We start from the raw sequence: 16262 nt of genomic DNA, 5'->3' as shown, positions 1-16262 counted from the left end.
TTAAAAATTTTTACTTGTAGTTATTCTCAGTAGGAACACTGTCTGCTTCAAACTACTTCATTCTCTTGGGTTTAAAAGAGATATACTTAAAGTCCAGACCTCTCTGGTGTGGCTTCTATCGTGGAATCTTTCTACCTTGCCTTGCCTTGCCTTCTGTAGATAATGCTATCCTTTGCTCTAGAACCTTTAAAAGTTACCTCTTAAAAAAGAGAATATAAAACTTTGAATCATCAGCATATAGCCATTTAAGGTATCTGAAGTCAGGGCTCTGGATACGATCGTATAGGACAGTTGTATAGATTAAACTCTGTATTGTGAGACTAGTTTTAGGTCAGAACTGTGAGGAATGCAACACTTAAGGAAGAGAAAGAGGAGTCTCCAAAAAGACAAAGAAGAGATGAGAAACGTAGGAGGAAGAAGAAGGTGAAATCACAGAGGCCACAAGAAGAGAACATTTCAATAAAGAGGGTGCATCAAATTATGTAGAAAGGGTAAAAAAGTTTGAAGTGAAAAGGACCCTGTGGATTTAGCAGTAATGAAATTTATATTATCTTATTACCTTACAACATTCTTATGAAGAAAGCATAAAAATTATATGGGAATAAAATTTATCCTAATCTTATTTATGATCTGCAAAAATGACGATTTCATATGATTCAGCCTGATAGATGGAGAAGTAAAGGTTTACCAAAGAGAAATAATTTGCTTAAACTCAAGAGTAGACATGAAATTCAAATCTTGGTCTTCTTTTGACATCTGGTCTCATGTCCTTTTCACTGCACTACATATTTTTATCTGTTGCTATCATTTCTTAATTATTCATTACTTAGATAAGTCTTTTCTCCCTCATTTTACAAAACTAAATCATAATTTTATTATGTGTGCATGTATTTGTTTATATTGGCTATTTTTCTTTTCTTTGTCTTAAAGGGACATTATTATTTTTTCCAGTTTTATTGAGAAATAATTGACACACATCACTGTATAAGTTTAAGGTGTACATCATGATGGTTTGATTTACTTATATTGTAAAATGATTACCACCATAGGTTTAGTTAACATCCATCATCTCATGTATTGATAGATGGTGAAAAGAAGAAAAAAAGATTCTCCTTGTGATGGAACTCTTAGACCTACTCTCTTAACAACTTTCCTAGGTATCACACAGCAGTGTTAGCTATGGTTGTCATGGTGTACATTACATCCCTAGCACGTATTTATCTTATCTGTTTTTCTTTCTTTTTTTTTTGTTTTTGCGGTACGTGGGCCTCTCACTGTTGTGGCCTCTCCCGTTGCGGAGCACAGGCTCCGGACGCGCAGGCTCAGCGGCCATGGCTCACGGGCCCAGCCACTCCGTGGCATGTGGGATCCTCCCAGACCAGGGCACGAACCCGTGTCCCCTGCATCAGCAGGCGGACTCTCAGCCACTGCGGCACCAGGGAAGCCCTGTTTTTCTTTTAAATGATAGTTAAGTCTGGTTAACTTGTTGTTGTTGTCCTCCACAGATTTTCTGCAGTTTCTTCTTAATATTTCTTTACCATTTTGGCTTTTGATGACATTATTGTTTTTAATTGACACTGACTTCAAATGTAATTCAGAATTGTTCATGTAGATTAGAACACTCTCTGTAGGTCTTGTCTTTTTGTTATGCCTCTTTTTTTTTTAAACAGGTAACTTTAAGACCAGTTAAACTATGTAGTCTTAACTCTCCAGGAACTCTTTCTGGAGGAAGGTTCTCTACATAGAAACTTTTTCAGGCTTACAAGTCCAGAATTAATATCTTGACCCTCTGTAATAGAGTGACTGATTTTGACCTTCTGAGGTGGTCCCTGCTTCACTAGGGTAAAAGAGCTTGCTTTCCATAGGGAGCTCTTTGAGTTGGATTCTGCCTTTCTTGTTAAGCTGCCTTTGTGGTATCCTTACTTTAAACACATCTGGAACTTCTGAAGTTTCTTTTGGATCATATTAGACTGTCTTTTGCTGCAAGTAGGTCATGATTGCTGTTAACTGGTTCTGTTCCTTCCTAAGTGAAAGGATGGTTAACGTGCCAGGATCTGCTGCTTCTTGTGGTAACAGTTCTCACATTGAGGTTCTGTAGAATTTCATCAAGTCCCAGCTACGGTTAATGAAGGAGCAGGAGGTAGTGAGGGTGGAGAGCAGAGGGCAGCTTTCTTGAAGCAACCTTCAAGTCACTGTTCTTTATTCCATTTATTTCCCAGGGATATGTGATTAGCAGTAGGAAGGGACATATGAACAGCTTTGTGCTTAATATTTGATGTTATTTTTATGAATACATGACTTCTTTTTTTTTTTAAGGTAAGCTTTGTATATGGTGGAGTTAATACTTATATATATCCTTAGAGGATACCCTTAAATAAATCAAAGCCAGAGTAGAATTGTGACTTAGAGGTTGCTGATAGGAAGCAGAAGATCCTGGAGCCAGGCGGAGAGATCGCTTCATAGAGAAACTCTAATGGATTGTATTTATATACAGTTTTCACTGATAGCAGCTGACATCAAGGAAGGAATGTTGAGGAAGGGTAGTAGCTCCTATGCAGAAGGGACTTGGTGGGCTTTGGGCTGGCAGCAGTGCTGACCTTGTGGGCCATCACATGGCTTGTCCTGACACTAGGTGGAATACCTACTATGTAGGCTGCCCCTAAAACACACGTTTTATAAGTAACTAATTAAATTGACCAAACAAGATCACGGTCAAGTAATGAAGTGACATGAAATGTTGAAGAAATATTTATTTCAAACTAACACTAAGAATTGGCTCCGCTTATTATAGCTGTTTGGGTTAGTTATGAACACCTGTAAAGCAGTGTTTTTTATGCAGAATTTTCACCAGTCTTATATAAAATTTTCAATATTTATTATTTATTTGCTACCCTTGCAAATAAAAAAAACTAATGTTTTCTATTTCTGTGTAAGAAAATTACCACAAACCTAGTGGCTTAACACAACACGTATTTATTATCTCACAGTTTTTGTGAGTCAAGAGTCTAGGCATAGCTTAGCTGCATCCTCTGCTCAGGACCTTACAAGGTTGCAGTCAAGCTGTTGTCCAGGGCTGCAGTCTCATCACAGGCTCAACTGGGGAAGATCCACTTCCAAGCTCACTCAGGTAGATGTATTTTTTTTTTTTTTTTTGTGGTACGCGGGCCTCTCACTGTTGTGGCCTCTCCCGTTGCGGAGCACAGGCTCTGGATGCGCAGGCTCAGTGGCCATGGCTCACAGGCCTAGCCGCTCCGCGGCATGTGGGATCTTCCCGGACCGGGGCACGAACCCGTGTCCCCTGCATCGGCAGGCGGACTCTTAACCACTGCACCACCAAGGAAGCCCAGGTAGATGTATTTTTAAGCACATAATTTCAAGTACCCTTTTTAGCTGAGTTTTAATAAGTCTTAACTTTATTAAACCTTAAACTTATCTATCTTTACTGAATTACCAGTTATTTTCTCTGGCACTTTCAAATTCTCTTGCTGTGTTTAATAAACCATGTTATATATTTTGTGTACAAAACAGTGTTTAAATGATGATGTTATATAAAGCTTTAAAAGCCTTACAATTTAAAATATAAATAAATCATGGTCAAGCATACAGTTAGGTGAAATCTAGAATTTAATAATAAAATATATCAAAGAATTCTTCTGAGAGAACTGATTTGGCAAGGTGGGGGGTGGTCACTGGTGACTTTGACAAGATGGATTCACTGTGTGGACAAAATTTAGATTGAAGTGGGATAAAGATAACTAGGAGGTGAAAAAATTTAAAAACTTTTAAAGGAGTTTTGCTGTGAAAAGAAATAGAATTGGGGCAGTATGTGGAAGAGGACATAGGATTAAGAAAGGGTTTTATTTTTAATGTTTAAGATGACAGATATGGCACGTTTGTAATGCTGAGGACAGTGATCCAGGAGACAAGAGAAAATGATTCGGAGAGGTAGTGACTACGGTGGGAGCAGAGTCTTTGGCTGGGAAAGAAAGGGTGGGATCTACTGAGCAAATGGAAGAACCATTCTCACAAAGATGCAGGGGCAGTTCAACTACAGTATAACAGCTGGTGGGAAGATGGTAATTTTTTTCTCTAATTGCTTCTATTTTCTTAGTGAAATCAGATATCAGCTCAGAGAGAGAAGATTAGAGCAGGTGTTAGGATTTGAGGAGAAGCTCAGAAACAGCTATTCCAGAGACAGTGAAAGCAAATTTTCTAAAGGAATATAGTAAGAATTTTGCATGGTGCTACATATATACTTGCATATATACTTGTCTTAAATTTAAAGTGAGAACCAGTCAGCATGTTGATTATTTTTCTCCAATAGGCATTGAACAGGAAGAGAGTTAGGTTTAACCAGGATTGTTGTGTTCTCCCTCAGAAAAGAATGAAACAGAAAGAGGGGAACATTGGATTTCAGTATATAAAGGGATTGATTATCGTAACGAATTGTGGGGTATCATTGAGGAAAAATGGGAACTGAAGATATTGAATGGGTTAACGAACAGTAAAAAAGTAGATGGAATCAGTAGTCTGGCTGTTTGGCTAGGGTTGATGCTGTGGCAGTGGAGTCACTTGAGAAAGCTGGTGACTTGGGCTATAGAGATGGGGATGCTTGAAGTCAAGATGTCAGCGATCTTGCAGCTACTGCCCATAATCCAATATAGAGCATGATGTTGGGGGAGGGATAACTGAAGTGGAATGAAGATAAAAATTATTGGAAATGAAGAAGCTGAAGAGGAGAATCTGGATCATTAAATGGATCGTCTCTGTGGATATTGAAATCACCAAGAAGGAGGATTCTGTTACTGGAGCAATGGAATACAGTCAATGACATGTTAAAATCAGGTACTGAAACTTTCTGAAACTATTCCTCTTTTGAGTTCCTCTCCCAACCACCACCAAATTACAAACAGATTTTTAAATAAGGTAGATATGTTTATTGAGAAAAGCATAGTTAAAAGACATAAACTTAATAAAATGAGAATGATCCATATTCTCACCATTATGGATATTTCCTAATTATATTTTGGTGAATATCCTTTCAGACTTTTGTATCCATATAAAAAAATCATATATATAAGATCATGCAATACATGTTATTTAGTACTTTGCTCTTTAAAACTAACCAGAGGTAGCTGCAAATAACTGCAAACGTATGAAGAGATACATCATTCTGAATTGCTATCAGGTATTCCAGGGTATGGATGTACCGTAATTAGTCACTGTTTTACTATTGCTGCATAACAAATTCACACTAAGACTTAGTGGTGTTAAACAATAGTAATCACTTATAATTGCATGGTTTCTGTTCAGGAATTTGGAAAGAGCTTGGCTGGGCATTTCTCTCTTGGAGTCTTTCATGCAGTTGCAGTCATATGTCAGCTAGGCTGACTGAGACTGGAGGATCCACTTCTGAAGTGGTTCACTCATATGGCTGGCAGGTTGGTGCTAATTGCTGGCTGAGGCCTTGGTTTCTTTCTACATGGGACTCTCCATGGGGCTTCTTCTTGTCATGGTAGCTGGCTTCCCACAGAAAGAATGATCCAACAGATGCAGGCAGAAGTTGCAATGCCTGCTGTGACCTATCTGCAGATAGTCACTTCTGACATATTCTATTTGTTGTACAAAGTCAGCCCTGATTCATTGTAGGAGGGGACTACGCAAGGCCGTGAATTACCAGTGATCATCCTAGGGGCTGGTCACCACAACCACCCTTCTACTGGTGGCTTCTTTAACTTGTTTCCAAGGAATATTATTATACCTAGCATCTCTGTGCCCTGTCTTAAGTATTTCCCTGTAGTTTCAGAAGTGGAGTTGCCAAACTACTTTTCAAAAAGATTATTATACCTATTTAATTTCCAGATCAGTCTATGAGAGTATACATTCCCCTCACCAATACTTAGTGTTTGTAATTACTTTAATCTTTGCTAATCTGATAGATATTTTATATATATAGATATAGATGATATAGATATAGATAGATAGATAGATAGATAGATATAATATCTATTTAATTATTAGTGAGATTGAACAATTTCCTTGTGTCTGTTGGTCCATTGCATTTCTCTTTTCTTTTTGTGAATGGCGTGTGCATGGTGTATGTCTATTTCTCTATTTGTGTTGATTTTTTTCTTATATTATTACTGAGATATTAGTTCTTCATTGTGAAATTTACAAGTGTTTTTTTCTCACTTTGCTATTTGTATTTTTCTTTTATTTCAGTCTTGTAGATATTTTTGATGTTCATGTAATCGTCTGGTTTTTTTTTATCATATTTGGGTTTTTGAATTGCTTTGGAAGGTGAACCCTACCAAAAGATTATAAACATGTTCCTGTATATTTTTTCTGATACTCTTGTAGGTTTGTTGTTGTGATTATTAATTTATATAGTATTAAAATTAAATATTTAAGAATTTACTTTTGTGTTTGGTATAAAGTTAATATCTAAACTTTTCATTTAATCAACCAGTGTTACAGTGCTGTTTTTTTTTTTTTTTTTTTTTTTTTTGCGGTACGTGGGCCTCTCACTGTTGTGGCCTCTCCCGTTGCGGAGCACAGGCTCCGGACGCTCAGGCTCAGCGGCCATGGCTCATGGGCCCAGCCGCTCCACGGCATGTGGGATCCTCCCGGACCGGGGCACGAACCTGTGTCCCCTGCCTCGGCAGGCGGACTCCCAACCACTATGCCACCAGGGAAGCCCTACAGTGCTGTATTTTGATCAATCCATCCTTTCTTCACTGTACATGTTAGTTTTCTACTCAATATCCATTCTCCCTAACCTTCTCCTGTTAGAACTCCAATTTTATTCGGCTCCCTACCTTGCAGAAAGTAGCCATGTGCTGCCACCTTCCCCAACCCTTGGAAGTGAATCCTAATTGAGCCAAACCAATCATGGTGATTCCACTCCTCTCCTGATTGACTTAGGGATGGATATTTAATAAGAGCTTCAAGGAAGATGTGCTTGTTCTTAAAAAAAGGGAACCAAGAGAGGAACAGTACTTGATTTCTTCCTCTGGAGAAGAAGTCTAGGAGAAATTAAGTTTGGGACAATGCTAGCTTACCCACACTGGAAGAATAAAAGAAGATAGCACCTTGGTCCTAGATAGCATTTTTGAGCTTCTGAATTAACCTCTCCTGTGACTGTGTTAACTCAGGTATTTGAACTGTGTAAGGTGATAAATGTCCTCATCATTCAAGCCTCGTTGAGTTAGATTTTATGTTACTTGCAGCCAAATGCATTCTGATACACCTGCAATGTGAAATGCAGTACCATACCATTTATTTAATATAGCTTTATACTAGATGTTAGTATCTGGAATTATCAGCCCTATTCCTCATCCCCATTCTTCTTTTTCACATTTTAACTCTTCCTACCCCACCCTCTTTTTCCAGAAAAACTTAATTAATATTTCTATCTCTGCTTTCTTTTTGGTTTCATCTGTCAAATGTATTTTTACCATCTGCTTGTTTTTAGAATATTTCTTAATCACTGCGTTAACACACAGGTTTGTCTTTTTAAGATAATATATAGTTACTTAGATTTTGAGGGTTTTTTTAAGTAACAGCTTTAATGAGATATAATTCACATACCATACAATTCACTGATTTAAGATGTATACATTTTTATCACCCCCCAAAAGAAACCCTGTACTGATTAGTAGTCACTTCCCATCCTGCTCCCCAGGACTCAGCCCTAAGCAGCTACCAATCCACTTTCTGTCTCTATGGATTTACCTACTTTGGACATTCATATAGTAGAATCATGTACGATGTGGTCCTTTATGACTGGCTTATTTCACTTGTTTTCAGGGTTTATCAATGTTCTACAGACATCAGTGCTTCATTTCTTTTTACTGCCAAATACAATAGTATTTGTATTGTATGCATATACCCCAATTTTTTTATCCATTTATCAGTTGCTAGACATTTGGGTTGTTTCCATCTTTGGGCTATTATGAATAATGCTGTTACAAACATCTGTGTACACATTTTTGTGTGGACACATGTTTTCATTTCTTGGATATAAACCTAAGGGTGGAATTGCTGGATCATATGGTAACTGCGCTTAATCATTTGAGGAACTGCAAGACAGTTTTCTAAAGTGGCTGAACAACTTACATTTCTACCAGCAGTGCTTTAAGGTTCCAATGTCTCCACATGATTTGGGGGGTTTTTTTGACTCTAAGAAAGAACCTGAGTTTATAGAAAAAGTTTGCCAACCCCTATCCTTCATCTATAGTCAGCAGAATTTTTGGTATTTAGTAGACATGCCAATAAAAAGTGTTAAGCGAGGGGATATATGGAGGAAAGAGCCAAAAAGGGAGATGGTAAAAAGAAAGAACAAGGAGGAATATAGAAAAATTTACATTTTAATGGTGATGAAAATTTTATTTATTGAGGTCCAGATCACATATGGGGGAGAAAAAGAAAGTTAAATTGGCAAAATTTTACCTCTCATTAATTTTCTGTTTAAAAATATAAAAAATCATGTAAATAAATTTTGCTTAAAATATATTAACCTTTTAATCAAACTGTTATGAAAAAAACATTGAAATTATGTCTACCATGTGTACTTGAATTTTTTTAAATCCATGAAATAAGTTAAAATATGGCAGTATCAGAATAATAACTTTATTTAGAGTTGACTTAGAATTTTAAACAGGGCACAATAGAACTGAAGTAGACACATAAGTTGGTGTTTATGACTTTTGGGCAATGTAGTTGATTGTGAAGCCATTTGAGAGATGTTAACAGCTACACATACTTTGTAATGTACATTTAGTGACTGAGATCAGTAAACTTTTTATGTTCTGAAGAACTAGTTTACTGATAGTATTTATTGAATAATTTACTACATTTACAATTCTGTACATATCATGCTCCAAATCATATGCTGTAAAATCTTAGTATAACTTCCAGTACAGTGAAGCACTTAAAAAATACTCTGAAAATAACATTGGGTCTATCAGAAATAGTGGTTGAATTTGTCAAACACATTCTATTAGTAAGGAGTTGAGTAGAATTTTAGTTTTACTTTTTGGTCATTACTGAGATTCATTATTGTACATTTACCTGGAGAATAGATTATCCCAACCAGAGCTGCTTGCCCCCTCCTCTGAACTCCTGTGTGTATCTATTATAGTAGTTTCCTGTTGTTGCTACAAAACATTACTGTACACTTAGTGGCTGAAAACAACACACAATTATTATCTTACAATTCTGAAGGTCAGAAGTCCAAAATGGATCCAGTGGATGAAAATCAAGGTGTCAGCAAGGTGCATTCTTTTTAGGAGCTCCTAAGGGAGAACTGTTCCTTGCTTTTTCCAGCTTTTAGAGGATGCCCACATCCCTTGGCTTGTGGTTGCATCACTCAGCCTTTGCTTCCATCATCACGTCTCCTTTACTGTCTCTCTTATAATGACCCTGTGATTATATTGGGCCCACCCAGGTAATCCAGGATAATCTATCCATCCCCAAATCTTTAACTTAATCACATCTGCAAAGTCCCTTTGCTATTGTAAGTTAATGTATTCAGGGGATTTGGGGAAGAACATGGACATCTCTGGGGGCCTATTATTCTGCCTACCACATCTTTCTTCTTTCATTTAGAATCATTGAATGTCAGAGCTGAAAAGGACATTGGATGAAAATTTGTCCAATCCCTTTACTTTACACATGAAGAAGCTGAATGAAACCAGAGGCTGTTTGTCTGCCTCTAAGCACTCTTTAGGTGTGAATCAGGCCTAACTTATGTTTTGTATGCCTAACTATACTTACAATAATACCTTGAACATTTTAAGTACTCAGTAACTTTATTGCCTGAATGATTAAAAGGTTAGTGATAGAAACCAGCTATATCTGGTCTCTGACTCAGTTATTTTAAGCTAGTGCTAATAGAAGTTTATAAAAAGCCACTGACTGACAGTACCATAAAGGGTAGAGATTCATTTATTCTTATATTTTGTAATTGAAAGGAGGAAATTATTCCTTCTTAAAAATAACTACCTTTTTTAGTATTCCATTTCTCTGTCTCTTGTCTCTTGTTTTTCTAGAGTAACTCATGGAATCCAGATTTAGTTTCTTTGATATTCATTGCCATTGGGCTGGGTTGATAAGATAAACCTGTATTTTCTGTAATGCATATTTTTCATCTGTGTCCAATATTTAGGACAATTTAAAAATCAAGATTTATCTTTTAAAAACTATTTCATAACTTAAGGAAAAATTTTAGAAATTTAGGTTTATTTTTTTACTTACAATTTTTCTTCCCTTGTTAAGGAAGGATAGTTTGGACTCTTGGTTAAAAATAAAATGAAAAAAAATTTTTTTTAATTAATTAATTAATTTTTGGCTTCGTTGGGTCTTTGTTGCTGCACACGGGCTTTTTCTAGCTGCAGCAAGCAGGGGCTTACTCTTCGTTGCAGTGTGCGGGTTTCTCATTGTGGTGGCTTCTCTTGTTGCAGAGTGCAGGCCCTAGGCGTGTTGACTTCAGTAGTTGTAGCATGTGGGCTCAGTAGTTGTAGCTCGCGGGCTCTAGAGTGCAGGCTCAGTAGTTGTGGTGCACGGGCTTAGTTGCTCTGTGGCATATGTGATCTTCCCGGACCAGGGCTCGAACCCATGTCCCCTGTATTGGCAGGCAGATTCTTAACCGCTGAGCCACCAGGGAAGTCCCAATAAAATGAAAAAAAATTTTAAAGTTTATCTGGCATTTCTTTTTGAAAAACATTAAAACCTAGATTTTAGGTTTAGATTGTCATTCAGATAGATAAATCACTTACTATTTTCCAAGAAAAAAAGCTTTGTCTGATACTTGTGCAATGACTGATTTTCTTTTGTTAATATTCTTGTAGTTTATATAGAATCTGATTTATTGTTATGTGAGTTTGGATATATTAGGCATGGTTCTTGAAATAAAATATACCAGAAGCATTATGTTCTAAGCATTTAGAGTCTTTTCTTACTTGTATCAGCATGGTTTTTCATTGGCCCTATACATTTATACATGTCTAAATCTTATACACGTTTCTACAAATAGTATTTTAGTCTGATAAGGAAAACTAATACTAATTCTATTTTTATTTTGTCTACAAGAATGGTACATGTAAAGTGCTTAGCAACTGTAAAAATGGACCATGGTAAAAGTGCCCAGTAACTGATAATGTTTATTATATTGTCATGCTGTCAGTGAGAAAAATGTTAATTATAAGTCAACTTTAGAATACATTCATTATAATAAATTATATTCATTGGGTGAAAACATAATCTGACTTTTCTTTTCTTGGCAGCAACTTGAATTGGTGGAACCAAGTGGCTGGATTCACGTTCCTTTAACTGATAATCATAAGAAGCCAACTCGCACATTCATGATACAGATTGCTGTTCTAGCCAATCATCAGAATGGAAGAGATACCCACATGAGACAAATTAAAATATACACACCCGTGGAAGAGAGCTCCATTGGTAAATTTCCTAGATGTACAACTATTGATTTCATGATGTATCGCTCAATAAGGTGACCTTGAAATAGAACAAAAGTCATTAAACATCTCTTTATCTTGTCAGTAAATATTAAATCTGGTATCTTTATTGAAAAATGGATCAATTATTTTGCAATTTTTTATGCATTGAAAAGTATTTTATTGTAACTTTAATAAATAACTTTTGGGTCATACTATGTTTATTTTCTTTAACATATAATAAAGCACACATATTTTATAATTATTAATATGAATTTGAGCCAATCATTAAATTTTTCCTTATATCAAAAGAAAACTAGTTGAACTGAAAATTTTTAAGATATACACAATTTTTTACTAACTATGTAATTATTTCATATAGTGATCATGCATTACAGTAATGATTTACTGTGTGTTTGGGAACAAAACTATGTTTTACCAATAGATATTATCTTTAATAGGCCAGAATTATTATTTTTTTCTGTCCAGAGGAAGCTTCTTCTATTAATACTAAGCCTTTTTAAAAACTGTGTCAAAATAAGCTTAGCATTCAGTGTGTGATGAGCACCATTCTGATTTGGGGAATGTAATTAATTGTGTCATAATTATTGTACTCCCATGAAATATTTTTAACCCTAGGGTTGTCTATATCCTGATATTACGTCAGCGATTGCCAATATAATCTGCTGTTTATCCTAATTCTAATGCTGTTTATAGAATAGTTAGTTTCAAATTTGTGTCTGACACTGAAGCATTCCCTAAGGGATAATGTAGCTCATGAAAATTTTAAAAATATATGAAATTGTTCTTTACATATAAAGATATTTTAAAGTCCCTTAAATGAGTTTTCTTTCCATGGTTTAACATGAGTCGATTTGATTCTGTATATCTCCCCTGGCACCACCCGCTACCCCATATCCTTACTTTGGGGGAGACAGAACTTCTCCATATTGGCTCTTTTTTTTTTCTTTTTGTGGTTGTGCCGCATGGCTTGTGGGATCTTACTTCTCCGACCAGGGATCGAACCCGGGCCCTTGGCAGTGAGAGCATGGAGTCCTAACCACTGGACTGCCAGGGAATTCCCACCATATTGGCTCTTGTTTGGGAAAGATTCCTCAGAGGTTCTTGCATTACTGGGTAGACTGAAGTCTTAAATTAGCAAAGTTTAGGAAATAATTATGTGTTTGATTTATTCTGGCAGAGTACTAATTTACATGGATGCTATAAAAAATGAAGGTTTCATTTTTTTCACTCAGCAGAATCTCAGCTCTTTTTTCTATGAGTTCCACAAAGAGTTTGTAATTTTCATTCTGTTGTCTTTAAAGTAAGAAGCATGGTAAGTGACTGTATGATTACCAAAAAGTCTGTAACCAAAACTCATTTGAGATCAGTGAATTATTCCCAAGTGTAGATGTCAGATGCTGGGAAGGATAGGAGAAAAACAGATGGATAGGAATTAAAAGAAAAGGAGAGAATCAAGAAAATAAGAAGAGCAATATATACTTGGCACTGTATTGATGTTCTGCGTTAGTCTGATAAGGAAAACATTCATGTAAACAACAGGGTCTTAGTCTAAGAGGCAGAGAAATCTAATCAAAAGTACAGGAAGTTTTATTAGTAATAATGTTACTACTTGCTAACTGCTTTTTAAAAATTTGCTTAAAAGAAAAAAGGAGGAGGACTAATTATCATTTACCTGATCCAGTCTGTTATTTCCTACTATTAATAGTTTGTGAAAAAACTCCTAAAATTAGGAAGAATTAAGAAGAATGTTGGGAAAATCAGTATGTTTTCTAGTTCTACTCCCTTTCCCTGTTTTTCATAAGCCAGCTGAGCACCTCATTAGGCATGGGAAAACTTGGTAGCCCAGGATTATGGAGGTAATGCTTCCCCTTATTTTAAGGATTATCTGAAGTTCTGATAGACCATGTATTACATTAACAACACATAATTACCTGAAACAGTTTCATTTCTCTTTTGAAAGAGCAAATTATATAGCCAACAAAAGGTTTGTATCTAGAATATATAAAGAACTTCTCTTATCACTTAACAGGAAGAAGACAAACAATCCCATTAAAGTGAGCAAAAGATTTAAACAATCATTTCATCAAAGAAGACATATGATTGGCAAATAAGCATATGAAAAGATGCTCAGCTTCATTGGATGTTAGTGGAATGCAAATTAAAATCATAATGAGATACCATTTCACAGCCACTAGAATGACTGTGGTTAAAATGACAAGGAGGAGGAAGGGTAAGCTGGGACGAAGTGAGAGAGTGGCATGGACATATATACACCACCAAATGTAAAATAGATAGCTAGTGGGAAGCAGCCGCAGAGCACAGGGAGATCAGCTCGGTGCTCTGTGTCCCCCCCTAGAGGGGTGGAATAGACAGGGTGGAAGGGAGATGCAAGAGGGAGGACAGGGGCTTCCCTGGTGGCGCGGTGGTTGAGAGGCCGCCCGCCGATGCAGGGGACACGGGTTCGTGCCCCGGTTTGGGAGGATCCCACATGCCGCGGAGCGGCTGGGCCCGTGAGCCATGGCCACTGAGCCTGCGTGTCCGGAGCCTGTGCTCCGCAACGGGAGAGGCCACAACAGTGAGAGGCCCGCGTACCGCAAAAAAAAAAAAAGTTGGAGAAATGGGGATATTATGTATAGCTGATTCACTTTGTTATACAGCAGCAACTAACACAACATTGTAAAACAATTATATTCCAATAAAGATGTTAAAAAAAAGACAGTTACACGTGTTAGCAAAGATATGGAAGAAATGGACCTCATGTCAAACTACTGATGAGGATGTAATTAGTGTATAACCACTTTGGAAAACAGTTTGGTAATTTCTTAAAAAGTTAAACATATACCTGTGTATGGGTATTTACCCAAGAGAAAAGAAAGCATATGTCCGTACAAAGACTTGCACATGAATGTTCATAGCAGCTTTATTTGTAATACCTAAAAATTGGAAACAATGCAAATGTTGATCAATAGGAGAAGGTATAAACAAATTGTGGTAAATCCATATAATAGGATACTACTCAGCGATAAAAATAAATGAGCAGTTAACACATGCAACAACATGGATACATTTACAAAATAATTATGCTGAAAGAAAGAAACCACAAAAAAGAGTATATAGTGTATGATTTTTTTTTTTAATTCTAGAAAGTACAAACTCATCAAGTGATAGAAAGCATGTTAGTGGTTGCATAGGATGGGGAGCAGACAGAAGCAAGAAGGCATGAATCATTTGGGGGGATGACAGAAATGCTCATTATCCTGACTGTGGTACTGGGTTCATGGCTATAGACATATGCCAAAATTTATCAGATCATACATATGTGCAGTTTATTGCATGGCAATCATACCTTAATAAAGCTGATTTAAAAATAGCTTATTCTACCTGTTTCACATAGGAATCACCCAAAGAGGCTAGATTTGACATAGTTATATTTCTTACTGTATAGGATCTGAGAATAAAAAACTAACACTGAAAAGCCATTTTAACAGTTAATAAAACAATGACAGCAAATTCATGGATTCATCCGTAATCAGTATACTTTTTGAGTATTGATCAAACTGCAGTTATGAGATTTAAATATTTAAATTATACATGTAATTGAAGTATTAGACACTTTAAAAATCAGCTTACTACCTGAGGAAATACTGTCACAAGGAACTCTCTGTATAAAACTGTGGAATTTTAAAATACAGCAGTTCACTGAAGGCTAATAAATACCCAACTCTAAAAAGACTAATAGATATTGAATGTTGAATTAGACATAATAAGGAAACCAAAGTAAATCTGATGCAGACTTTGCTTTCCAGTTGCTTATAGTCTACTAGGGGAAATAATAGGTCTCCGATAACCAGATCAGAAGTTAGACTGGTAAGATCTCTAACTGGTGGACGGAAAAGAGAGAGTTACTTCCTATTCAGAAGTTAGAGGTGAAGCTAAAAGAAGGCATTGTGGAGGAGGTGGAATTTTAGAAAGAAAGACTATTTGTAATATCAGCTAGTTATTCACTTTTTAAGCCTATTCTCGAATCCAAACTATCATTGTTTTTACATGAATAACAATTAATTTGAAACAGATGATTTGTATGTTAGGAATCCAGTCATGTTTTGTACATTTGCTCTCGTTTGAAAGGTTCCAACAATTAAAACACAGACCAATCTTGAAAAGTAATTTTAGACACCATGCCTTCTGTTCTTTTAGCCATTATGACTACTAGTTTAGTACAGATTAATACACTACAGTATAAATTTTTATGAGTATAAAATTTTATAACTCAAATATTTGATGTTTCTAGTGTTTTAGAAAATTTTACTTAAAATTCTTAATAAAATGTTGGCATATGTCATTTTTAATTGAATTCTTGGTTCAATTACCTTTTAAAAATGATAAAAGTTGCAAAATATGTTAAATTAAAGCATTAGGGAAAATACTTTGTAGTTGTGGCTACTTGGAGACACTTTTGCTTTGTGGAGCTTTTAAACCAAGTTAATCTTCTCTTGCCCACATTGTTTTGACTTTCCCCACTTCTACTACGACTCCCTAGAGTATGGTGTTTGGAAGTGTTTTCTGGACAAGGCTGTTTGCCAGCCATCTACAAGGAAGCTCTCTGTGCTTCATGCTCTTGCCATTTAGTTGGGCCTGCTCTGTGAAATGGTGTCTAGAAAGCGTTAGAGAGAGGAAGACAACAAAGGAAAAAGCCTCGGGGATTAGTTTATTAATTATCCATGATAATGATTTATTCTATTAACAGGACATATCTTTTTTTTTTTATTTTCGGTACGTGGG

General features: G+C 36.1%; 1 protein-coding gene across 3 annotated transcripts in view; it reads left to right on the top strand.

Annotated features, from left to right (window-relative positions):
• Positions 1-16262, top strand: part of ANAPC10 (anaphase promoting complex subunit 10) — a 225149-nt gene that overhangs the window by 74158 nt on the left and 134729 nt on the right. The window contains exon 5 of one of the 3 annotated variants that reach the window (XM_081232970.1): positions 11286-11645. The exons of 1 other annotated variant lie outside the window; for it this stretch is intronic. In XM_081232970.1, coding sequence (XP_081089096.1) covers positions 11286-11516 — 231 coding nt within the window. In that variant the 3' untranslated portion in view covers positions 11517-11645. Of the gene's footprint in view, positions 1-11285; positions 11646-16262 lie in introns of those variants that run through there. One more of the 3 variants, XM_081232973.1, reaches the window with a different exon arrangement.

This window comes from Mesoplodon bidens (genome assembly GCF_964165515.1).
Source record: "Mesoplodon bidens genome assembly, chromosome: 1".
Lineage (NCBI taxonomy): Eukaryota > Metazoa > Chordata > Mammalia > Artiodactyla > Ziphiidae > Mesoplodon > Mesoplodon bidens.
This window is presented reverse-complemented; position numbering and strand designations above follow the sequence as displayed.